This window comes from Callithrix jacchus, chromosome 5, assembly GCF_049354715.1.
Source record: "Callithrix jacchus isolate 240 chromosome 5, calJac240_pri, whole genome shotgun sequence".
Taxonomy (NCBI): Eukaryota; Metazoa; Chordata; class Mammalia; order Primates; family Cebidae; genus Callithrix; species Callithrix jacchus.
In genome coordinates this window covers 106,952,003-106,977,303 of record NC_133506.1, presented here as the reverse complement: position 1 = coordinate 106,977,303, position 25,301 = coordinate 106,952,003, and the positions used below count along the sequence as shown (strand labels likewise).

Genomic DNA, 25,301 nt, shown 5'->3' with positions numbered 1-25,301 from the left:
GGGCATAGTGGTACATGCCTGTAATCCCAGCTACTCAGGAGGCTGAGGCACAAGAATCTCCTGAACACGGGAGGCAGAGGTTGCAGTGAACTGACATTTTGCCATTGCACTCCAGCCTGAGCAACAGAGCGAGACCCTGTCTCTTAAAAAAAAAATCATATCTTCTTCAGGCATAGATCAGCTGATTGTCAGCAACAAAAACCCCTCAGCCATCATAAAGGACAAAGAAAGATTTTTCCAAGGATGAAAAGGTATCTCTGAGAACCTGTAGGCAGTAAATAGAGTCACAAGAACTAGAAAAAGCCTGCACGAGCCAGGGCAGCTGCTTTCTCTGGACCTGCTGGTTCTCTCACTTTGGGTACCCTCGACGAGTCTCCTTTGTCTTCTCACCTTTACCTCCCCACATGCAAGTGATTGCTGTGCTTGGCCTCTCTACTTAAGAGCCTAGTTGACTGACAGGTTTCCAGTTTCATATCTAAAAGATGCCTAGAAGAGAGAAGCTGGCCAGCTTAGGTCAAGAGAGTATGCACAACTGGTCTGCTCATCTGTGCCCAGGGACATAAGATTACATGACTTACTCATCAAGAGCGGTAGAGCAAGGACATTGACTGGTGACTGACATTTCCCCTGATGAGTCAAAGGCAGCGTTTCTACTAAGAGCAGCAAATGTGAAGGCACAGAGATAGGAATCACAAAACAGGGCTAGGAAAGAGAAGGCACCAACTATGGGGGATCATGGAGTGTCTAAAGAAGAGCAGTGAGGCCAGGCACAGAGGCTCACGCCTATAATCCCAGCACTTTGGGAGGCCAAGGTGGGAAGATTACTAAAGGTCAGGAGTTCAAGACCAGCTGGCCAACATGGTGAAACCCTGCTTCTACTAAAAATACAAAAATTAGCTGGGCATGGTGGCAGATGCCTGTAATCTCAGCTACTTGGGAGACTAAGGCAGAGAAAAGCTTGAACCTGGGAGGTAGAGTTTGCAGTGAGCTGACGTCGCACCACTGCACTCCAGCCTGGGTGACAGAGTGAGACAAAAAAAAAAGAAAAAGAAGAGCGGTGAGAGGAAAGACAGGTGAGCCGGCTCAGGGTGGCTCCTTCATGGCTTCACCATGGGAAGTTTGCATTGTTTTGCAAGGAGCAGTAGCAACATTAGTGAAGGTTTTTGAGTGGAAGTAGAGTGACTCGAGTTGCACTTCAGGAAGTTGAGCTTGGCAGCAGCATGTAAGGTGAATTGGAATGAGGAGATGGTGACATGGTCAAAGTGAGAGGGAAGGAAGGGCTTTTCCTTTCTGGGCTGTCTTGATGGAATGTAGGTGAGGGGTGGGTCACCCACCTTGCCTGTGGTCTGGTGGCTGATATGAGCATTTCCCTCCCAGCCCTACCTCCCACTGTTTGTGGTCCAGCCTCCTCTAGCTGGGCCTTCTTCCCCTGACCTTGCTGATCCTTGGTAACCACCCTGAATATCAGAATCCACTTTGTTATGCTCGCAGTGTGGGCTGCATTTGCCCCAGTTGTTCCAGTTGCCCCAACACACTGTGTAATCCTGAACAGGGTTTACATTTGGGGTCTGCTCCATTCCTCACTTTCTTCTGAAACAGATGTCAATGCCTATCATGTCATCCCGAGGAGACATGGAGAGTGTCCGCCACTGCCTGGCTCACAGCCTCTTCATGAACACTGCCGAGCTTCAGCCAGATGGTACCTATGCCACCACGGACACCCACCAGCCAGTGGCCATCCACCCGTCATCTGTCCTCTTCCACTGCAAGCCAGCCTGTGTCGTGTACACTGAGCTGCTCTATACCAACAAGTGCTACATGCGGGACCTCTGCGTCGTGGATGCAGAGTGGCTGTACGAGGCTGCCCCTGAGTACTTTAGGAGGAAGCTGAGAACCGCCAGAAACTGAGCCACCCCAGGATGCCACCAGAATTGCTGGTCTCTGGGAGTCTGGACTACAGTTGTCCTCACAGCAGGCTTCCAGGTTGGCACTTAGAGAAGTCTTGGAATCAGCTGACCATGCCTGACTTCCAGGAGCTTGAAAGCATCTTTGCTTCAATGACAAGGACTGAACCATGTAGACATGAACATATCATTTGTACCTGGAAACGTCAAAATTATGCTTTTGGTTCTTACTGGGTGACTTTGACTTAATTAACACCTCAGCCTCAGTTTTCTCATCTGCCAAATGGGAGTAATCATATTAATAATACTTACAAAACTGGGTTCATAAAGTTCAGAGAAAATGAATGGAAAGTACCCAGAACTGTGCCTGGAGCGCGACACACATGCAATGAGTTGGTAGCCATTATGCTTAATGTTCCTGCTTTCCATGTGATGCGAATTAACTACAGCAACCTCCCAGGTTCTCGTGACTGAGGAGGATTTTCTGGAAGGGCCACAGGAGGTTGCAGAGCTTAGATGTTGTCCTTGGTTCTTGTTTAATATCTGTCTGTACGCAGTTTTAAAGGAGGAGAACAACAACTGACTTCTATAGAAGTTTCCAGAGGGATGTGCTATTATCTCTTACCTCCTGGGATAGCAGTCCCTAATGAATAGTTATGTCTCAGTGGGTGGACCGCTCTGTGTCTTTCTCCAAGCAGAGGCCAGTAAAAGATCCTCCTGGTCCTCGGTGCGTGTCCCTGTAGCTGCTTTCAGGAGTCATGTAAGCTTCCTGGATGAAGGTTGATTTGCACCTTCTGAATCATGTCATGTGTAGACATGGGAAACTGACCTTTCAGTATTTGGCGTGTGTAGGTGACTCCCACATACATAGTTGCCATGTTTTTCTCTAGGCACCAGTGAACATGTGAGCATGAGTGACTCCGTGGACCATTTCGGCTGTTTCTTTTCGGTCAGGGCCCCTCATCAGAGATGGTGGGGGTGGGTCAGGGGAGAAGGGTACATAGTGAGAACCCAGAGAGCATTGGCTTATGCCAGACACCACACCACATCTGGTCGTATATTCTTTATCTTTTTTGAGGGGTCGGGGGGCAGTTCAGGGAAGACTTGAAGACCTGCCGGACAAATTCTAAAAGAGCTAGTGCTGGAACACTTATTCTTGCATCTTAGTAATTTTCTGTGATATTTTTTCCTTCTTCATAGGGACTTGGGGACAATCTGGCTTTGCTGCTTTCTAACTGCTAGGCACCTCTCTCTAACCCTCATTGTCAGAAGGAATTAGGATCTCCACAGTCTCTTCCTGTTATGATATTCTGAGCAGAGAAAAGGCACTGACGGTTCCCCTTAGCTATTTGATATTCAAAAGCAAATCGTCTTTCCCCAGATGATGTTTTGCACTAGAAGAAGCCGAGATTTAGCTCTTTTATTGTGCTTACTTGGTCCAAATACATCTGTACAGTGTTTTGTCGTTTCTTCCTGAACGAATCATAGTTTATAAATGGGCCAAACTGCCCATGAGGCTCTTCAGAGCTCATGGACGGTCCATCTCTGGAAGCTGTGGCCTGGCGGAGCACCCCCATTCCAGGGTCTCATCTGTCCAGGGTTGTGTGTGTCCAGTCCAGCTCAGTCTTTATTTCCAACGCTAGCCATGGTCCTGTGCAGGCAAGCTCTCAGCTTGACTTGTTTAGGACTGTCTGCCAGAAATGGTTATATGTGGGTGAAATAAGATCTGACAGCTCCTGTATACCTTATCTTACTGAATTCTTAAACTTTGAACGAGTTCTTCCACTTACTGACTTGTTATCATTGCTGACTTTCTGAAAAGTTTTCCACAAAGGTTTTTTTTTTTTTTTTTTTTCAGTAGGGGTCTAGAATGTTTAGTCTGACTTGGTAAGAAAAAGTATTATATTTTTAATAAATCATTCATAGCACTGGTAAAAATAATTAGGGGTGGTCAGGCGCAGTGGCTCACACCTGTAATCCCAGAACTTTGGGAGGCCAATATTGGCAGATAACCTCATGCCTGTAATCCCAGCACTGGGATGGGAGGCTGAGGTGGGTGGATTGCTTGAGAAGTTTGAGACCAGCCTGGCCAACATGGCAAAACACTGTCTCTACTAAAAATACAAAACTTAGCTGGGCATGGTGGTAAACACCTGTAATCCCAGCTACCAGGGAGGCTGAGGTACAAGAATTGCTTGAACTTGGGAGGCAGAGTGTTCAGTGAGCCAAGATCACTCCACTGCACTCCAGCTTGACCCACAGTGCCATACTGCGTCTCAAAAAAAAAAAAACAACTTGGGGTAATTTATGTCCAGCTTAAGTATCTGAACAGCTTCCAGAAATGTATATTTTTTTTTCCTGAGAGGTAAAGGATATAAACAGCTTCTAAGTAGCTTTAATGTTTCTGTACAGAAATATGTTTATCACTGTAACATTGTGGTAGAGTTTTAATACAGTATTTAGTTTTTAAATACTTTTTTTAAAAAGTGAACTTTTAACATAGCTGCTCAGGGATTAAATCAGATTGGAAAACCCATCTGACTCCACATATTCCTACAAAGAAATAAATCGTTGTTTATATTGAGCTGCAGGGGATAGTACACTTTAAACTTAGGAAAGTTAAACGTTTCACAATAACACTGCAATATAATCCTCAGCTACTCTTTTTCCATTGGTAAAATCTCTGATGATGTGATACCTCTTTGCTTCTTGTAAATAGATGCACTCCACCCAGATTGCATGCCTCAGGTGTTTGCCTTCTAGTAATCATGGAGTGTGCAGCACCCAGAGTAACACATATTTTACTACAAGGGGCAGGACTGCAAACACCATGTCCTGGATAAAAACCCTAATGCTGCATTGCTGCCAGTTGCAAAGAGATGCCTGAATGGAAGCAAGTTTTGCACTGTGGGTAAAACTGATTATGTACTGTACTGTGATATATAAATCCTAAATCCAGCTACCAGGAACTGCCTGGAACTGTGGCCATGCATTTTTTTTTTTTTTTTAAAGACCAGTGTGATAATAGGCCATGCATCTAAGATAGCATTCCTTGGTAACTAGAGGGAGGAGGAAAAAAATCAAGTAGGTTCAGGCTTTTGTTTGTGTAGAAATAACTACAGAAAGCTCTTGTACATAATGCTCAAGTTTGCACCCGATGATCAAATCCATTAAAAACTAATCTTACATGATGTGTGTGGCTCGTTTTCTGAATCTCCTTTCCGTTATTCATTGAAAATTGTTTAGAAAATAGCTTTTCTTTTCTTATAAAGGTGTCCTGTGACTCAGGAGTGTTCAGAAGATATTAAGTGTTAGTCTTATCATGAGTTAGTAAGCCATACCTTCTTGGTAGCTTATATGTCCTGTGTATCCTGAGAAGGTGGGATTCTTGGTTCTTAATCTAAATCTGAACCCCCTCTTTGGGTTATATGAATTTACTTGAGCCTCTCACAGAACTCAGGGAAACACATTTACTGGTTTAATGTAAAGGATATGACCGAGGATGCGGATAAGGAGATGAGCTCCCCTCCCAGGGCTACAGCCCTCCAGGAACCTCCAAGTGTTTAGCTCTCAGAGGCTCTCCAAACCCTGTCCTCTTGGGTTTTTATGGAAGCTTCCAAACTTCAGCATCTCTTTCCCCAAGGTATAGGGTGGGACCTTCTCTGGGGAGGGACTTAAGACCCACAATCAGAAATGTGGGGGGAGATGAGAGTCCCGCTATGGGGCCTGTGAAAGGGGAGGAGGAGGGGAGAGAGATTCTATTCTCTGAGGCCTAACACACCCAACATTATCACAGAACACTGTAACAAGGGCTGTGAGAGTTAAGAGCCAGGAACTGTGGATGAAAACCTATACACACACACACACACACACACAGTGGATGAAAACCTATACACACACACACACACACACTGGATGAAAACCTATACACACACCGTGACACCACAGCCTCCCAGGAACTGTGGATGAAAACCTACACACACACACACACACTGGATGAAAACCTATACACACACCGTGACACCACAGCCTCCCAGGAACTATGGATGAAAACCTACACACACACACACACACACACACTGTAACACCACAGCCAGGAACTGTGGATGAAAACCTGTACACACACACACAGAAACACCACAGCCTCCTAGAGGAAAGTGACCGTGTAAGGGTCTGGTAAGAGCTGAGGGGAGACAAGAGTGCATTCCACGCAGCCCAAAAACGGTGTGGCTTGAGACCAGTAGATGGAAAATGTCTAAGCAGCCACCGAAGGGAATTAAACAGCTTCGGACAGCGGCCTCAGGCTAACGCAGCAAGAAAGCTCGCGGAAAAAATTCGAGGCTTCCCGGGCTATACCGGAGGTCTCCAGCAGAGGGCGCGATTCCTCCCACTGGCCTTAGGTCTTCAGAGCGCCGGCGCGGGAAGCGCTTCCTGACGGGGCGGGGCTTCCGGCAGCGGGCTAGGTCGCGGGGAGCCTAGAGTTGGGTAGTCCTTTGCGTCTGCACGTGTTCCTAGTCCTCTCCGCGATGCTGCCTCTGCTACGCTGCGTGCCCCGTGTACTGGGCTCCTCCGTTGCCGGCCTCCGCGCCGCGGCTCCCGCCTCGCCTGCTTCGCCATTCCGGCAGCTCCTGCAGCCGGCGCCCCAGCTCTGCGCCCGGCCCTTCGGGCTGCTCAGCGTGCGCGCAGGTTCCGAGCAGCGGCCGGGCCTCCTGCGGCCTCGCGGGCCCTGCGCCTGCGGCTGTGGCTGCGGCGCGCTGCACACCGAAGGTGAGGTTCATGCTCGTGGGCCAGGGCTGTTGTTGGGGTTTGCGGTCTACGAAAGAAAAACGTAGACCAGGAGTGGCGCCTGCAACCGACCTCCGAGATCTGGGACATTATTCCATTGATTGGCAACCAGCGGGTTAAACCCACGTGTGATCATATTTCCCCACCTCGCCTTTCCACAAGTTTCATTTTCTGTTGGAACGGGGTAGATAAATACTAGAGGGTACCTCTATCCTTAGCTTTAGTCTCTCAAAAGTGGACCTTTGGGAAAGCCCAAGGTCGTGATTGAAAATAGCATAGTTAAATCGTTTGGCAGTGGAAGAGGATGCCTGGAAGTTCTTCTGCTTTACAACAGAAGGTGGCAATGCGTTCGCTGTTGGACGTCCTTAGCTTCGCAATACTATTGTGTTATTTTTACAGATAAGGAAACTGAGGCTTCCAGAGTAAGCATAATAGCAGAGATTAGAAACAGGCCAGATTTCTGGCTACAATAACTTGGGTAATAATTTTATGTTTTAGACTAACTGGCTTCCCTTTTAATGTATCTGGATTTCTAGGAGACAAAGCTTTTGTTGATTTCCTGAGTGATGAAATTAAGGAGGAAAGAAAAATCCAGAAGCATAAAACCCTCCCTAAGATGTCTGGAGGTTGGGAGCTGGAACTGAATGGGACAGAAGCTAAATTAGTGCAGAAAGTTGCTGGGGAAACGTAAGTACTGGTCTGGGGATTCCAGGGCACCAACTCCATTACCCTGCAAGACCCGTCGTGGATCATCCCCAGAAGAGCCTTGAGTTCAGGTGTGGATTCTTTGATAAATGGTTTTCAAGCGAGTGAAGGATTCATTTGGACAAATTTATAAGTTCCAGATAGTTGATTCACTGAACACAAATTTGCTGTGGGCTGATTACTAAGGAGACAAAAATGAACACAAAAAAGTACTGGCAGAATCAGATTGATCTCTGGTTTACAGCGCCAGTAAAGTAGGACCCTGGTCTCTTAATGTCCAGAGTGGGTGAAAATGCAACATGTAACTTCTGTGTAACAGAATGGGGTTACACTGTAGTCAGGGCTGCCATCAGAGGTTGGGAGTTTGTGACCTAAGGCAGCTCTCCCACCTTCTAAGCTAACTGTTGAAGTGTTTACAATTTTTTTGCATTATAGTCATCCATAATCTTATTACACAGATAAACACTTAGTATCTTCCAGGTTTTTAAAATTGAATTATTTTATAATAGACCTTATGATGTATATATAACTTTTTTTTTTTGAGAGGAGTTTGGTTCCTGTTGCCCAGGCTGGAGTGCAATGGCATGATCTCAGCTCAATGCACCCTCTGCCTCCCAGGTTCAAGCGATTCTCCTGCCTCAGCCTCCTGAGTTAGTTGGGATTACAGGCATGCGCCACCACACCCAGCTAGTTTTGTATTTTTAGTAGAGACAGGGTTTTGCCACGTTGGTCAGAATGGTCTTGATCTCCTGACCTCATGATCCGCCCACCTTGGCCTCCCAAAGTGCTGGGATTACAGGTGTGAGCCACCTCACCCAGCCTTTAATTATTTTTTTAAGTGACAGCTTTAATGAGATTTAATTTATATACCATAAAATTTACCCATTTATTGAAGCTTATTAAATTGTTTCTTAGTCCTCATAAAATTATGCATCAGATACCACTAACTAATTCTAGAACATTATTGTCATCTCCAAAGAATACCATTAGCAGTCACTCCTGATTCCTCCATCTAGCCACTGCAGGCAATCACTAATCTACTTTCTCTATAGATTGCCTCTTTTGGTCATTTCATATAAACAGAGTCCTACAATATGCAGCTTTCTCCCTACCCCATGGAGTCTTGCTCTGTCATACAGGCTGGAGTGCAGTGGCAGGATCTCGGCTCACTGCAACCTCTGCCTCCTGGGTTCAAGCAATTCTCCTGCCTCCGCCTCCTGAGTAGCTGGGATTATAGGCGCATGCCTGGCTAATTTCTGTGTTGTAGTGTTGGCCAGGCTGGTCTTGAACTCCTGACCTCATGATCTACCTGCCTAGGTCTCCCAGAGTGCTCCAATTACAGGTGTGAGCCACGCTGCCCAGCCTATTTACCTTTTTAATTGTTGGGTTTTAAGAGTTCTTTAGTTTATTCTGGGTATAATTCTCTTATCACATTAATGATTTGCATGTATTACTTCCCATTTTGTGGGTTTTCTTTTCATTCTTGGTAATGTCCTCTGACACAAAAGTTATTTATTTTGATGAAGTTCATTTTAACCTGTTTTTTTTTTTTTGGGTCACTTGCGCTTTTTTACTTTTTACTTTGCTTTTGATTCACCAAGTGCAACTTGTGCTTTTTTAGTGTCACATCCAAGAAACCACTGCCTAATCCAAGGTTGTGAAGATTGATGCCTTATTTTTTTCAAAGCGTTTTCTAGTTTTAGCTCTTAGTTTAGGTCTCCGATCCATTTTGAGTATGGTGTAAAGTAAGGTCCTGATTCGCTTTGCCTATTGCATAGCGTGTTTTTTCCCATACACAGGTCAGTTGTGTCATCATTTAAAAACCATTTGCACAAGCTTTTCACAGCTATTTGAGGGCCATTAAAAATAACAGTGACGAACATCATTGCAGGAGCTCAGCTTGGTCAGCACAGTTAGAATTAAATAGATTTCTGTCAACTTCAGACTGCCACTGTTATTATGGAAAAGTGACTTCATGGCACAGCAGCTAGTTAGCACAAGTCGAGGGGGCAGCACTTAATGTATTCTTGAATAGTACCTGCCCAAGTTGCGTAGTCCAGCAGGTCTAGTTCTAAACCTCATGTTCTGAACCTCAGGAATTTTGACTCAAACTTTGGAATATGATTTGTCATGTGTGGATTCTTGCACCTTAAAATTGTCATTAGTTGGTTTTTCGGGCCTGCTTTGTGATGATAAAACTTCCCATAAGTACTCTGAAGAATGACTTTACTACAGCCTTTGTTCTTTGTGAGGCATCCCCACTCCTGGGGCCAGGATGCTCTCACCCTCCATTGCTCCTTCCTTTCCTTGCAGGGCAGATTTTCTGATGGGGAAGGCTCTTAAAGGGGCTTCTGGTCCATCTCACCAGCTTCTCAGGTCCCTACTTTTACCAAGCATTCCCTGGAAAGACCAGGGTGAGCAGGGTCTGCCAACTATGGACATGAGATGCCCAGTCAACACACGGTAGTGAGCCCTGGGATACTGGCCTGTTGGGAGTAACTCATGCATGATTTGTTTGGCTGAGATAAACTGAGGCCAGCTTTGGCTTCCAGCAGCTGTCACATGGTAGGCACACTTCAGACCTGCTGAGTCACTGGGGATTGGAGGTAGGCAGCCAACCTTGTTTGAAGTTCTGCATGAAACTCAGCCAGCCAGGATAGAGACATTGTTTCAATAGGCCTTTTTAACTGTAGCAGACCTCCATGTATATGTGTTAACCTACTCAGTTAAAACTCCGCCTTGTCTGTTGTCTCTTGCCCTTTTAGAATCACTGTCACTTTCAATATTAACAACAGCATCCCACCAACATTTGATGGTGAGGAGGAACCCTCGAAAGGGCAGAAGGTTGAAGAACAGGAGGTAAGCTTAACACTGTAATCAGCTTTTACCTAAGTTCTGACAGGCTGTCACTGGGGCTGAGAGGAGGAGCATTTTTCTTTGTTCATTAAAAAAAAAAATCCTCTAAGGCTAGGCCCATGGCTCCCACCTATAATCCCAGCCCTTTGGGAGGCCAAGCTGGAAAGATCCCTTGAGGCCAGGAGTTTGAGACCAGCCTGAGGAACATGGCAAGACCCTGCTTCTACGAACATTTAAAAAAAAAAATTAACTGGGCATGGTGGCACATGACTGTGGTTCCAGCTATGCAGGAGACTGAGGCAGGAGGAATCAGTGGTTTCTGACCAGCTTTAGCAGCACTGTGGCTCCCTTTTCTTTCCCAGGGACCGAATATGTTGCTTACAGTCAAGTAGATGAAGTGAGGACAGTGTTCTCTTAATGGAAAGGATATGAAACAGTCTCAACCTTTCCCATGATAGGGAGACTTTTTTTTTTGAGACGGTCTCACTCCATTGCCCAGCCTAGAGTGCAGTGGTGCAATCTCTGCTCACTGCAACTTTCGCCTCTCAGGTTCAAGTGATTCCCCAGCCTCAGCCTCCCGAGTACCTGGGATTACAGGCATGCACCACCACAACCAGCTAATATTTGTATTTTTAGTACAGATGGGGTTTCACCATGTTTGCCAGACTGGCCTTGAACTCCTGACCTCAAGTGATCCGCCCACCTGCGCCTCCCAAAGTGCTGGGATTACAGACGTGAGCCACCAATGCCCAGCCTCTTCCAACATTTTAAGAAGTGCTGTGCCCGGCCTAGTAGCCAGCCAGTATGAGAGCCAGAGTCCCTAGAGCTTCTGCCAAAGCAGCCATCAGTACAGTGTTGTTTCATGACCTGGTATGGTCAGCATAGCTCTCTGGTATGCTTCTTTCCCAGCCACCCCAACTATCATTTCCCTGACATTGGACCTAGTCTGCTCCCAGAGCTCACCATCAGTAAAAGTTGGTGCTGTCATTCAGCCATAAGGATGGCCATTTAACCAGGTTCCCCAGCCTTTGACCCTGGTCCCTTATGAAGACTCTTGGAACAGTCAAGCTGGAAAGAGATCTTGAAACTTTCTGCAGTATATGGGTGGAGAAAAAGGCTTGGAATGTTAAGGGACTGATAGAAACTCAGTTAATTGGCACATGGCTGAGGCTGGTATCCTTTTATTTATTTTTTCTTTTGGAGACAGTCTCGCTGTCGTCAGCCTGGGCTGGAGTGTAATGGCAAGATCATGGCTCACTGCAACCTCCGCCTCCCAGTTTCCACCGATTCTCCTGCCTCAGCCTCCTGAGTAGCTGAGATTACAGGCGCTTACCACCACACCTGGCTAATTTTTGTATTTTTAGTAGAGATAGGGTTTTACCATGTTGGCCAGACTGGTCTTGAACTACCGACCTCAGGTGTACCACCCTCCTCAGCCTCCCAAAGTGTTGGGATTATAGGCCTGAGCTGTGAAGAGATAAAGCTCTCCATTTGGGAACAGTATGGCATAAGACTATTAAAATGGCTACATTGTATCCTAGCAGTGGTGGCCATCAGACACTCTGAACTGTCTGAGATCCCTGATCCAGGCATCCATCTCCTTCCAGCAATGGCATGTACTGACTTCTTGTTTCTTTTCCCAGCCTGAATTGACATCAACTCCCAATTTCGTGGTTGAAGTTATAAAGAATGATGGCAAGAAGGCCCTTGTGCTGGACTGTCATTATCCAGAAGATGAGGTAAGCAGGATGGAGTGCTAGCCCCTTGGTACCCCTGGGGAACACAGCGTGTCTCTTGGGAACTTCCTGTCCCTTTTAGTAGACATTTAAAGATTTTCTAGCTTAGACCAGCAAAGCCAGGGGAGGGAGAGGTATGAAGTGAGGGAAGAGTATTAAAACCTAATGAGTGATATGCTGTCAGTGACCCCCTTTCTTTGTATGAGTCTGGCTTGTCCTGGAAAACTCTTCAGTTTCCCCAGATACTGTTTCTTCTCAGGTTGGACAAGAGGATGAGGCTGAGAGTGACATCTTCTCTATCAGGGAAGTTAGCTTTCAGTCCACTGGCAACTCTGAATGGAAGGATACTAATTACACACTCAACACAGATTCCCTGGACTGGGTGAGTGCTTGATAAGATGGGGGAATCTTTCGGACCTTGCAAGGGAGGGTCCTAGTTCAAGGAGAGAAAGAAGAATTTTAATGGAAATTAGAGATTTTTTTTTTAACTAGTAAATGTTGTTCTTTGCAGGCCTTGTATGACCACCTAATGGATTTCCTTGCGGACCGAGGGGTGGACAACACTTTTGCAGATGAGTTGGTGGAGCTCAGCACAGCCCTGGAGCACCAGGAGTACATTACTTTTCTTGAAGACCTCAAAAGTTTTGTCAAGAGCAAGTAGAGCAGACAGACACTGAAAGCCATAGTTTTATGGCAGGCTTTGGCCATTAAACAAATCCAAGTCAGAAGCTAGACACGTGCTTTGAAATTATTATCCTAATATCATGGGAAAAAAACATCAAATTTAAATTATATGTTTTACGCTCTCATTTATTACCATTTTTTTCTGTACAAATCTATTATTTGTAGATTTTTGTATAACATAATAGACAATAAAATTGGTTTATCTCCTCCAAGGCAGTTTGTCTTTTCTATTCCTCCCCCTTAAACCTGCGTCACAAAAAAACAAAAACAGATACTGGGAAAGGTTTTCTTTTTTTTTTCATTCAGTATCGTTGAAAAATTTCAATATAAAATAAGTTAGAAATAAAAGACTTATATGTACAAGGCTCCTCAGAGGGAATGAGTTGTCTTCAACTGGATAGAATGATGTGACTCCAAGCTGGCTCTAGAGGATTACAGCCCAAGTATCACAAGCCTAGGTTTAAACAGGAAAATAATTAGCTTAAATTGTATTCTAGTCATGACAGTTATCACTAGTGTAATTTGTCAAGGAGGTCACTGATGACTGCCCCTCTTGCTTTGCTGGGCCTCTGCCCTGCAGCCTTCAAACAACTGTCTTGGAAACCTTCAGCATCAATATAGTCTTCAAGCTAAGATTAAATCCTGTAGATGAACTAATCAAACACCCTTACCCTCAGGAAGCCAGTGACCAGAAAGACTGTATTCAAACTCTTGATAGCCTGGGGCCTTTAAAGCCCAGCAGGAAGATGAGACTCCAAATCTACACAAGATTGATGCAGGTATGTATCATAGGGGAGGTACAAACCATGCATGATCAGTATAGGCAGAAAACTGTCTTCCCCTTGATTTGTAAGCACCTGAGTGTAAAACTGGCTCCCAGTTCCCTGATGGCTCAGCCTACCAATATGCTGAGGAATCCAGTTTGTCCTTAATCTATTTATGCAAATTTTTTGTGTGAAAAATAGAACTTGGGGATGACCTTGAGCAGTAGGGCATCAATAACTCCCACAGGTTTAGTGTTCCAATAATGGAACACTAGGCATAAATAGGTTACCCTTTTTTTCTTGAGACAGTTTCGCACTTGTTACCCAGGCTGGAGTGCAATGGCACGATCTCAGCTCACCACAACCTCCGCCTCCTGGGTTCAGGCAATTCTCCTGCCTCAGCCTCCTGAGTAGCTGGGATTACAGGCATGCGCCACCATGCCCAGCTAATTTTTTGTATTTTTAGTAGAGACGGGGTTTCAGCACGTTGACTAGGATGGTCTCAATCTCTTGACCTCATGATCCACCCGCCTCAGCCTCCCAAGGTGCTGGGATTACAGGCATGAGCCACCACGCCCAGCTCAGTTACCCTTGTTTCTTACCACTTCCACAGGTAATATGTCTGGCTTTCTCTAAAAGGCACTATAGCCCTGCTAATAGGTGGTTTAGCATATTCCATCCCCATGACCACCACCTGAGCACCTTCACATCTGAAATATTCCTAGTCCTTATATCACCATCGTCTGCAACCCTCCCCATCTATCTTCCAACACATCCTCAGCATCTATGCTGATCTACGCTACACCTTGACCTCACTGAATTCTAACCCAATGGTCCTTGATTCCCCCTTAAGTGAAAACCAAAGGTTGAGTGGCACACTGGAACTAGAGCGTTCCAAACGTTGAACTCGGAACCTACAGAATACAATTTTGTCTTTTACCCCCCTGTTTCTTGTTTTTTTATTTTTTAGGCATAATTTCCCTGTCGCCCAGGCTGGAGCGCAATACCATCATCTCCGTTCACTGCAACCTCTGCCTCCTGAGCTCAAGCCATCCTCCCACTTCACCCTCATGAGTAGCTGGGAGTACAGGTGTGAGCCACCATGCCTGGCTAATTTTTGTATTTTTAATAGAGATGGGGTTTCATCATGTTGCCCAGATGGGTCTTGAATCCCTAGCCTCAAGTGATCCACCCACCTCAGCCTTCCTAAGTGCTGGGATTACAGGCATGAGCCACAGCACCTGGCTGTGCTTCTTGTGTTTGCTGTGACCCTCACCTCCCCCGACTTACCCAACAATGGTCTCCCTTCCCACCCCAGAGCCCACACTGCCAACTACGATCTCCAGGACTGCTGCATAGCACTCACCTCCCAAACCTCACTACCCACTTGGCTTCACTGCTGCTCTGAGCCACAGCACTAACGGTTAGGTGAGTAGATAACTGGTATATGCTGAGTTGAAGCTGTACACTAAGCAACTAGGCAGTCTTCCGCTTACTCTAATTGCCCTTCTCATACCCCCCAGCATTTGGACTTTCATATTTAAAGAGCTCCAGACACCATTATAATCTGTGTGGATGACTCACTTGTTCACCTTACCAAGAAGGCAGAAGCCAAAGCCACCTGACTTGTGCCTCTTCAGCTCTCCTCCCTCTTAACTCATTTGTACAAGCATGTTAAGCACCTATTTATTAATATATGCCAAGCACAGGGAGTAAAAATAAAGATACGGACCTTACCCTCAAGGACAAAGATGAGCAGTAACTGCAACACTTATAGGTGACACAGCATGAGGTACAGTGGAAGCCCAAAGAGAGACCAGCCAATTCCCCTCTGCCAGCCCTCGTTAGGTTTACTGAAAATGGTAACAGACTCCAAAGGAATGGACTCCTGAACTGGCCATTTAAAAAAAAAAAAAAAAAAAAAAATAGGGTGTCGCTCTTGCTGCCCAGACTGGAGTACAATGGTGAGATATCCACTCAGTGCTTTCCGGGTTCAAGTGATTCTCCTGCCTCAGCCTCCCACGTAGCTGGGATTACAGGTGCATGCCACCATGCCTGGCTAATTTTTTGTAGTGTTGGCCAGGCTGGTCTCAAACTCCTGACCTCAGATGATCCACCCACCTCGGCCTCTCAAAACATGGGGATTACAGGCATGAGCCACCGCACCTGGCCATCGGTTTTGTTTTTGAGACACAGTCTCACTCTGTCACCCAGGCTGGAGTGCAGTGGTGTGGTCTCAGCTCACTGCAACCTCCACCTTCCAGGTTCAAGCAATTCTCCTGCCTCAGCCTCCCAAGTAGCTGGGATTACAGGCACCCACCGCCACACCCAGCTAATTTTTGTATTTTTAGTAGAGATGGGGTTTCACCATGTTGGCCAGGCTGGTCTTGAACTCCTGACCTCAAGGGATCTGCCCACCTTGGCCTCCCAAAGTGCTGGGATTATAGCCAAGCCGCCAAGACTGGCCAATTCCATGTGAGGAATCAGGCTGAATGAAGTACATGGCATATTGTAGTGCTCAATAAATATCTGTGCAAATAATCCTTAAATGGAGAGGGAGGAGTCAACGGCATTCAGACAGAACAGAATAAACAGCACAGAAGCCTAAAAGCACCTGCATATTCGAGCATCTGCAACCAGTGCTGGCTGGCTGGGACAGAGGAGAACACATGCCTGTAGTTAACAGGAAGTAGTAAGGGGTTTCATTTGAACTTTCATGTACTATATTTCTTTCCATACAAGCTGATGGAAAACGGCATCCTTCCACCAAGGCCGGAGCCTGGAGCAGGAAACAGCAGGGACACTGGAACCAGAAAGATCGGGGGTCTAATACCAGCTCTATCACTTAGTAGTAAAATTGTGGCCAGATTACTTCACTCCTCTGAATCTGTTTCCTATTCCTAACAGGAACTACCCTCTCCCTTATGAACCTAATGCTCCAGCTAAACAGAACAAGATGCTCTTTGTATACACTCCAGTTTCCTGCTTCTCTGCCTTGTTCTTGTAGGGATCTTCCACTTAAGCTCTACCCCTACAACTCGCCAGATCTCCATGTCTGTCCAGATTGATTCCATGCTTTAAGGCCAAGTTAAATGCCTCCTGCAGGAAGGTGTCACCATAAGTGACATTACCCTCCTCTGAACTCCCATTAGCCCTCCCTCTACAGCTCTCCAGGGGTACTGCCTGTTTATTCTGTTCTCTTGAGCGCTGTGAGAGATGTGTATTTCTGAATTTTAATAAGTCCTCAGTTAATTGTTTTTTTAAGGAATGAGTAAAATTAAATACCTATGGAAGAAACTTGATAAAGGTGAAATGGCTGTGTTACTAGGCAATGCTCCTTATAATAAAAATGACCTCTATAGGTTAATTGCATTTGGAATGAGAGGGCCATGAAGGAATTCTAAATATCCAGTAGAAGGCCATGGCTGTAAACTTCCTAAAGTACAGCATTATCCTAATCCCAAAATTCCCCAGGGACGAAAAAACAATAATAATATATATCCTATTGATTTTATGTTTGTGTGGATATATATACACATACATTATACATATATGTTACATGATTATAAGAGATACTGGTTCCTATAGCATGCTTAAGACTTCTAAGACAGGTGGTTCCCATACCCACTTGTCTTCCTGTCCCTCACACCTCAGCTGTCACTCAGGCTAGTGACTAGCCCTTAGACCTCTGTGAAAACTCAGCTGACAGCCAAACCTAATGCTGCCCTGCTATGCTTTCTGCCCTGTTTCCTTCGGCAAAAGTAGTGCCAGTATGGCCTATCTAGGTCTTCTGACTATAAAATTACCAGCTGAATCAAAAATGACTACTGCTGATCTAACGAGCAGGTGTGGAGCCAGGCGTCTTAACTTCCAGACCAATCCTCTTATCATGATCCTACGCTGCATCTTCCCTTCTCCTTTCAGAGAATGATTGGGCTTTGAGTTGAAATGACTTGTTACCTTCACTTTTCTATGCAAGTAAATTCCTTAGAGAATAAACTGCATTAAACAATTACCTGTTTCTAGGCCTTTACTTCTATCAAGGTGGAAATAAAACCAACCACAGACCCCCTCTTACCACAGTCTGGGTCCCATGAGAGGCTTACCAGACAGCTCATGAGAAGACTGGACTTTTCTTCTGTTCCTCCAGTGACTGAAAATTCAGGTGTGTGGGGACAATGTGCACTGTGCTCATTTATACTACCCTCTAAACAGGCACGAAGCTTCTGCTCTGTCAACTCAGAAGACTACAAAATAAAAAAGTTCAACCTCATCTTAGTGACTTGATAGCCAACAGATTGAAAATCCTCACTCCTTAGGCCAACCAATCTAACTGTGGCTCACCGTGATGGCTTGATTCTTTGGAGGCTTAAGGATACTCTTGGGTCCATGACTGTACCAAGAAGATCTCTTAACCAATCTCCATTTAACTGCCTCTCCAAATTAACCAATGCCCTCTACTCCTGCTGTAAAACACACTGACAGCCACTCATGGCAGGAAGAACACTCAGAGATTGCAGACTACTTTCCAGCCTCCCTCTGCCTCTGCCCTTCCGAGCTGAGTGCATCCTTACCAACAACTATTAGTATTTGCTCCCAGATCTGCTTGTGTTACTTGAATTTGCTACTATAACTCAGTAACATTACTTATTATGTAAATCAATGATACAGGGAAATGATAATGAAGTTTTATTTTTATAAGAATAAGTGGGAAGTTTAGGAAACACTCTAAAAGATGAGCTGCTTTTAAAAAAAGAAAAAGAGCTATAGAATTAGGTAAATGATGGGGAGGAAAAATTCCAAAGCTGTATACTCAGCTGCTTGATCCACTTTATGGAATTAAAACTGGAAACTCTGGACTATACATTATAGGAGTTGGTTATGTAAAAAATGTGACTCAGCCAGGCTTGGTGGCTCACACCTGTAATCCCAGCACTTTGTGCGGCTGAGGCAGGTGGATCACCTGAGTCAGTAGTTTGTATTGGTGAAACTCCATCTCTATTAAAAATACAAAAATTAAGAAACAAAGAAAAAAAGAAAAAGAAAAAAAATACAAAAATTAGCCAGGTGTGGTGGCACACACTTGTAATCCCAGCTACTCAGGAGGCTGAGACAGGAAATTTGCTTTAACTCAGGAGGCGGAGGTTGCAGTAAGCCAAGACTGCACCACTGCACTCCATCCTGGGCAACAGAGTGAGACTCTGTCTCAAATAAAATAAAAACAGGTGACTCAGCTCTCCAACCAGCAGAACCACACTCAAAGACTGTCAAATAAATTTATGTGTTTGAAACTTTCCTAAAACATTTTATTTTTATAATTTGGCTCTTTAACCAACTGCTCAATTAACTGGCAAATTTGTACTTCAGTCCACATCCTGCCAGATAAAAGGGCTCCTTCTGTATTTTAAGATTACTGAAGCTTAAATTCTGAATTGTGTATGGCTTCATATATAGAAAATTTTTATGGAACGTCAGATACAGGCATTTCCAATTCCAAGCTGAGGTCTCCATAAAAAACTTAGGCAGTGGTGGCTCTCCAGGGCCCAAAAAGCCCTGATGTGTACTGTTTGCCAATTTTCATGCCATATATATTCTCACCATGGCTGATTTGCAGCTATCAATGTGACACCACTGAACATAAACTTGGGAAGAAATATACACAATGGGCTCTAAGCCAGCAATGGAGGATCTTCAAGGAAGTGATATATGTGGGAAGAAGTGTCACAAAATCTGCGTGGAACACTCACATGAGATGGGATGGACAGGCCACACTGACACACGACCACACCGCCTGTGATTCTCAGGTTGTACCTAGAAGCAGAATTAGGATCCCAGAGCATCATGGCCACCAGACCTGGATCTTCAAACCTTTTCAGGCAACAAATGTGGGGGAAAATGCCACTCACTTAAGAGTGGGGAATGGGAATGAATAATGCTGAAAAGGTTTTAACTCTTACTTTGTACATACAGGACAGATGAGAGGGTTTGCCTCCCACTCAGCCAGCATGACACTGAGACACTTTTCATCAAACTGCAAGCTCTTCTCATACTCGCTGATGATGGACTGCTCTGCAAGGCAAAGGCAATTGGAGTGCTTCACCATGCTTCAGGTTGCCCTGTATTTAATTCTAAGCTTCACTTCCAAAGGCTTCCATCACACAAGGGAAATATTTGGGCAGTAACACAATACCAGTCACTGGTTTTTACCGCTCTCAGGCTGGATTGTTGAATCCCTCTCCCTCCTCTCTGTCCCCTTTTTGTGAGCACAAGAAGTAGGCTAAGACACAAGAAGACAATTTTCACACACATCTCCAGAGGCCATAGGAGCATATGCAATATCAGGGTCCCACAGGGAACTAAAGAAAGCTGACAAAGAGAACTGATGGCTGGCCAGGCGCCGTAGCTCACGCCTGTAATCCTAGCACTTTGGGAGGCCAAGGCAGGCAAATCACTTGAGGCCAGGAGTTCCAAACCAGCCTGGTTGAAACCTCATCTCTACTAAAAAATACAAAAAATTAGCAGGGCATGGTGGTGCACACCTGTAATCCCAGCTACTCGGGAGGCTGAGGCAGGAGGAATGCTTAAACCCGGGAGGCGGAGGTTGCAGTGAGCAGAGATTGCGCTACAGTACTTCCACCTGGGCAACAGAGCAAGACTATGTGTTAAAAAAAAAAGAGAGAGAGAACTGATTTCTGATGCCAGGACAACCCTGCTGAATCAAAAGTGATCTGTTTTCCAAGTATGTCCACATACTTGAAATCTGTGTAGTTCAGAATCTGTGTGCTCATTCACTCAGCAAACATTCAACAGTACCTAGTATGTGCTAGTCACAGGGGGCACAAAGATGAAAAAGACTGACCTGTTCTTGAGCTGACAGTCTAGATATTAGGGAAGGAGTAAAAAAACTACAGCCACGCTTATTTGTTTATGTAGTCACTGTAACTGCTTTTCCACTGGAACTGAAGAGTTGAGAAGTTGTGCCAGAGACCATCACATGGTCTGTAAAGTAAAATATTTGCTATCTGGCTCTTCACAAAAAGTCTGTCAACCTCTGCTTTAGAATGTTCCTTATGGCTGAGTAAGCACAACACAGTAAATCCTTGTCACTTCAGATTTAACAGTTAAATATGCCCCCAAATAAACATTTGGTGAGTCTTATGTTTCACCACTAAGATAGATTTTGTAGGTGGGGGAAAGGGAAAATCAATTTAAAAAGATGATAACTTAAAGAATTTATAGTCTAACTGGAATCAATAGCAACAGTCATAACAAGTAACACTTGCATGGCACTTTATGTGTCAAATGCTATTTTAAGTCCCTTACATATGTTAACTTCTTCACTATTATTATCCTTATTTCAAAGGTGAAGAAACTGAGGCACAGGGAAATTAAGTGCTTTGCTCAGTCCCACACAAATTAAAGTGGTAAAGCCAAGTCAGTCTTAGAGGTATGACTCAACAGTATGTGCTCTTGCCTCACTAGCTATTAAGCTGTTGATTACTGAAAGCTCTCTATGTGCCAGGCAATGCACTAAGTCTTCGTTGTTTAAGCCTTACAACAAACTTAGAGGGTATTATCTCCATTGTACAGGTCATCAAAAGGAAGCCTAAGGCTGGGGGCCATGGTTCATGTCTTTAATCCCAATAGTTTGGGAGGCTGAGGTAGGAGGATCATTTGAGTCCAGGTGTTCAAGACCAGCCTGCACAACACAGTGAGACCTGTCTCTACAAAAAAAAAAAAAAAAATTAGGCTAGGCATGTTGGCTCACGCCTGTCATCTCAACACTCTGGGAGGCTGAGATGGGAAGTATCACTTGAGACCAGGGAGGAGTTTGTGACCAGCCTGGGCAACAGAGTGAGACCTTGTTTCTACAAAAAATAAAAAAGTTAGCTGGTCACGGTGGTGCACACCTGCAGTCCCAGCTACTCAGGAGGCTAAGATGGGAGGATTGGTTGAGCCTAGGAGGATGAAGCCACAATGAGCCATGATCACACCACTGTACTCCAGCCTGGGCAACACAGCAAGAACTTGTCTCAAAAAAATATAAAAAATAATTTTTTGTCTCATTTTTACCATCTTTAGCTAAAAAAAAAAATTAGCCAGGGGTGGTGCCACATGCCTCTGATCCCAGCTATTCAGAAGGCTGAGGTGGGAAAATCACTTGAGCCCAGGAGGTCAAGGCTGCCATGGGCCGTGATCTCGCCACTGCACTCTAGCCTGGGCAGAGACCCTGTCTCGAAAAACAAAAAAACAAAGCCTATTCAAATCCGGGCTACATGGAATAAACGTCTTAACTATATAAGGCTATCTACACAGTGCTATGGACACCTACCTCAAGGAGTCAATGCTCACAAGGCCCTGAGGAGTTAATAGAGAATGCAGCACTTAAAATGAACAGGTCAAGGGATCTGACCATGCACTGTCACTGTATCTTGTAAGGTGGCAAGTTGCCTTTTTTTTTTTTAAGAGACAGGATCTCACTTTGTCAGCCAGGCTGGAGTGAGGTGATACAATTATAGCTGACTGTAACCTTAAACTCTTGGGCTCGAGTGATCTCCTGCCTAAGCCTTCTGGCTGAAGGAGGCTACAAGTAGTATGTGCTATCACACCCAGCTGATTTTTTTTATTTTTGTAGAGACAGGGTCTTGTTACATTGCTCATGGTGGTCTTGAAGTGGCCTCAAGCAATACTCCTGCCTCAGCCTCTCAAAGTGCTGGGATTACAGGCATAAGCCACCACTGTCAGCAAACTATTAACCCATTAATAAAGAGGCAGGATGGTAGAATAAACATGAGAACTGGATTCACACAACTCATTTTGCTTCCCATCTCCTCCACTTACTAGCTGTATGATCTGCATGAGAACACCACCTTCTATTCTAATACTACTATGTTATTCCTGGATAGTCACATGGAGAAAAGTGTCATTAAATGAGAAGTTTATAGCACAAAGCCTAGCACCCTGGAGACCCTTATTATTGGGAAGATAGACACCCAAGACATCAGAGTACAAAAGAAGCCTTTTGGATACTTGATTGATGGAAGTAGACAAGGGGACTTATGAACCAATCCTGACTGGAGGAAAGGTCACAGCATTCTGGTAGCTAAATTTAGGTAAGGAAGGACTACTCTTAGGGGTTACCTTGCTCGATCAGCTCCTGTTGGATTTCCTCCAGCACAGCCATGTCTATCAGCTCCTCCAACTGGAAGAGAAAGTGGAGGAATCAGAAGTTGAAGTATTAATAACCAACTAAGCCCCACAGAGATTCATACTTGGAAGCTGGCTTGAAGAACCTAGATTTGCTGGACAAAATCAGTCCAGTCCTCCTGCAGAATATGCTGACAGTGGGGTAATGCTGTCATGCTGAGAAGTCATCAACAAATGATCCAACTACCCAGTGACAAAATAATGGTACCCAATTTTGGAGAGATGATATAGGGTAGAAGTTAAGTACATATTCTTCCAAGGCCATATAACCACAGGAAAAGTTTCTAGTCTCTGCAAATCTCAGTTTTGGCCTCTATAAATTGGGAATAAAATCTATCTGAAAGGGTTACTGTGAGTACTAATTGCAGTGCTAATATGGCAAACATTGGTGTATTGTAGAACACATAAAAGCCACTGAATAATGCATCATTATTACACAGTGCATTGATGATTTCAAATAGTTGCCCACATTTTCTTACATAGTCTTTTACAATGCTGACAACATTATCTTCTCCATTTTATAAATGTGAAAACTAAACCTCAAAGAGGCAGATTGAAGTTAAGAGTCATAGCCAAACCAGGATTTGAATTCTGGAACTCCTGACTTCCAGTCCAGTGCTCTTCCTCAAACACTATAAATGGTTTCCTTTCCACACATGGCTCTCAATGCTGGCTGAGATTAGAATCAGAAAGTTTCTGGAGACCTTTTTAGAAAGAGAGTCCTGAGGTGGGCAGATCACTTCAGGTCAGCTGTTTGTGACCCGCCTGGCCAACACAGTGACACCCCTTCCCTGCTAAAAATAGAAAAAAAATTAGCCAGGCATGTTGACACACATTTGTAATCCCAGCTACTTGGGAGGCTGAGGCAGGAGAATTGCTTGAATCAGAGAAGCAGAAGTTGTAGTGAGCCAAGATCATGCCATGGCACTCCAGCCTGGGCGACAGAGCAAGACAAAAAACAAAAAACAAAAAAAAAAAAAGAAAAGAAAAGGAAAGATATTCCTGTCTATGCCCAAGGGTAGAGGCAAGAAGTGAAATTTCTTTCTTTTTAGTTTCATAGATGATGATGTTGCAGTGATGAGCAGGTCTACAGTCTGGTATTTCATAACAATTCATCTAGACAAGTCTAATATTAAGGGTAGTTTTCTAATATTAAGAAAAGCCTGGGTTAAAGGCTGTCAAATTCTAAATGGGGGTAGGGGGGTGGTGGATTTAGAGGACTCAAGTAAACAAGTAAAAAAGAGGACCCTAGCAGTTCTTGGTAGTGTAGTCCCCCTCCCTGAAAACAGCCCAGCCTGACCTGAGCCAAGTCTTCTGGACAATTCTCCACTGACTGCAAAGCATTCCACTCTTCTTCCATCACCTCTTGCACTAGAAAGGTGTTCTGAGCCTTCCCAGGCATACTGCTTCCAGCCTGGCGGTACCTGTTTAGGACCCTGTCCCGGCTGTTTCTCATTCTCTCCAGGCATCTCTTGAAAAAGAGCAAGATGAGAAGAAAAAAAAAAAAGCATTTCTACTTTTAAAAAACACTCTTACATTAGTTGGGAAAATAGTAAAGAAAGTTTACAGACACAAAATGTCAACCATACTATTAACTAGTGTTATTTTTGCATTTTCCTCTGTAGAGATACATACAATTACAATGCTTTGTACATGTATTTACATATAACCATATTTTTTATTTTATCTTCAGTGCCAGTTTCCTTAATGGTCATGTGCATAGTATCTCAGCATCCAATGTCCTATTACAGAACATTTACATTCCTTCCAAATTCTTGCTACTCTAGATGTGGCCGTGGTAACGGCCTTCCTGCACAACAGCGTTTCTGAACTCAGGGAGGTTTTGTCCCCCAAGGAACATTTGGCAATGCTTGGAGACATTTTTGGTTGTCACAATTCTAGTTGTAGGCCTATTAGCATCTAGTGGGTAGAGGCTAGAGATGTGGCTTAAACAGCCCTCCACAACAAGTAAACATCTCCCTCAAAATGTCCATTGTCAAAGCTGCGAAAGTCTGCTGTATCTGCTATCTTTCTTGTGTTGGCTTACTTGCTTGGATAATATTACTTACTAGCAACCATACTGTGTTCAGGAGAGGCCAGAACTGAGGTGGAGCGTTCTTCTAAGCCTCAGTTTACTACTCTCTAGAGTAGAAATCATCTGTACCTCACAAGACGAACGTATACAAAGCACCTCTCTCCGTGGTCACCTCCGCAGCAACAGTAGATAGTCTTATTGCAGAGGTGCAAAGGGTGATGTCATGACCACACTCAAATTTAAAACAAAACTGAATCCGAAACTAAGGCTTTCTAGCACTGGGCTGACCCAGGCTAATACCACACTCCACAGTCAGGAGGCCTGGGTTTGAGATCCGCTTCCATTAGCCGCCAGGCGCTCCGGCGCCTGCTCCACAGGACAGGACTAAGGCAAAGGCAGAGAAGACGGGGGTAGCCGGGCCAGACTGGGGTAGTGTTCACGGCCCAAACACCCACCTGCCGAAAAGCCTCTTTCCAAGGCGGCGAGCCCACCAGTTTATACAGGGAGCGGCGCGGAGACCTCATCGACTCCGCCATCGCCTCTTCTCGGGTGACAACGGCGCAAGCCCCGCCCCTGGCGGCACACAGACCCCTGGGAGTTGTAGCTTTTGGGCGTCGACCGCGAT

At 44.9% G+C, this 25,301-nt stretch overlaps 3 protein-coding genes and 1 non-coding gene across 13 annotated transcripts in view; 2 read left to right on the top strand and 2 right to left on the bottom strand.

Moving 5' to 3' along the window:
• The window catches only part of DHX33 (DEAH-box helicase 33), a 32,652-nt gene extending 27,557 nt beyond the window's left edge, over window positions 1–5,095 (top strand). For both annotated transcript variants that reach the window (XM_003732979.6, XM_002748303.6), the window contains one exon: window positions 1,600–5,095. In XM_003732979.6, the coding sequence (XP_003733027.1) occupies window positions 1,600–1,908 (309 nt within the window). In that variant the 3' untranslated portion in view covers window positions 1,909–5,095. The remainder of the gene's footprint in view (window positions 1–1,599) is intronic.
• On the bottom strand, window positions 2,989–3,048 carry LOC118154329 (U7 small nuclear RNA). The gene has a single exon (XR_004744198.1). It is a non-coding gene; the product is annotated as a U7 small nuclear RNA (small nuclear RNA).
• A 1,242-nt stretch (window positions 5,096–6,337) lies between the features above and the next one.
• Window positions 6,338–12,882, top strand: C1QBP (complement C1q binding protein). The gene is made up of 6 exons (XM_002748302.7): window positions 6,338–6,671; window positions 7,226–7,376; window positions 10,160–10,253; window positions 11,894–11,989; window positions 12,246–12,368; window positions 12,498–12,882. Exons 1-6 carry the CDS (start codon window positions 6,431–6,433, stop codon window positions 12,645–12,647), a joined length of 855 nt encoding a protein of 284 aa, XP_002748348.1. The 5' UTR covers window positions 6,338–6,430; the 3' UTR covers window positions 12,648–12,882.
• Window positions 12,781–25,233, bottom strand: RPAIN (RPA interacting protein). 9 transcript variants are annotated; one of them, XM_008997267.5, is made up of 7 exons: window positions 25,132–25,233; window positions 23,942–24,112; window positions 22,576–22,636; window positions 19,392–19,503; window positions 19,182–19,302; window positions 17,541–17,681; window positions 12,781–13,124 (listed from the first exon to the last, which is right to left on the bottom strand). In XM_008997267.5, the coding sequence occupies exons 1-7, from the start codon at window positions 25,210–25,212 to the stop codon at window positions 13,095–13,097; spliced, it is 717 nt and encodes a 238-aa protein (XP_008995515.1). In that variant the 5' UTR covers window positions 25,213–25,233; the 3' UTR covers window positions 12,781–13,094. The 9 variants fall into 9 exon arrangements, 7 of the variants coding, with proteins under 7 accessions (XP_008995515.1, XP_002748346.1, XP_008995516.1 ...); XM_002748300.7 differs by having other exon boundaries at window positions 19,182–19,245; XR_013535838.1 differs by lacking the exon at window positions 19,392–19,503 and having other exon boundaries at window positions 19,182–19,245.
• Window positions 25,234–25,301: the final 68 nt, after the last annotated feature.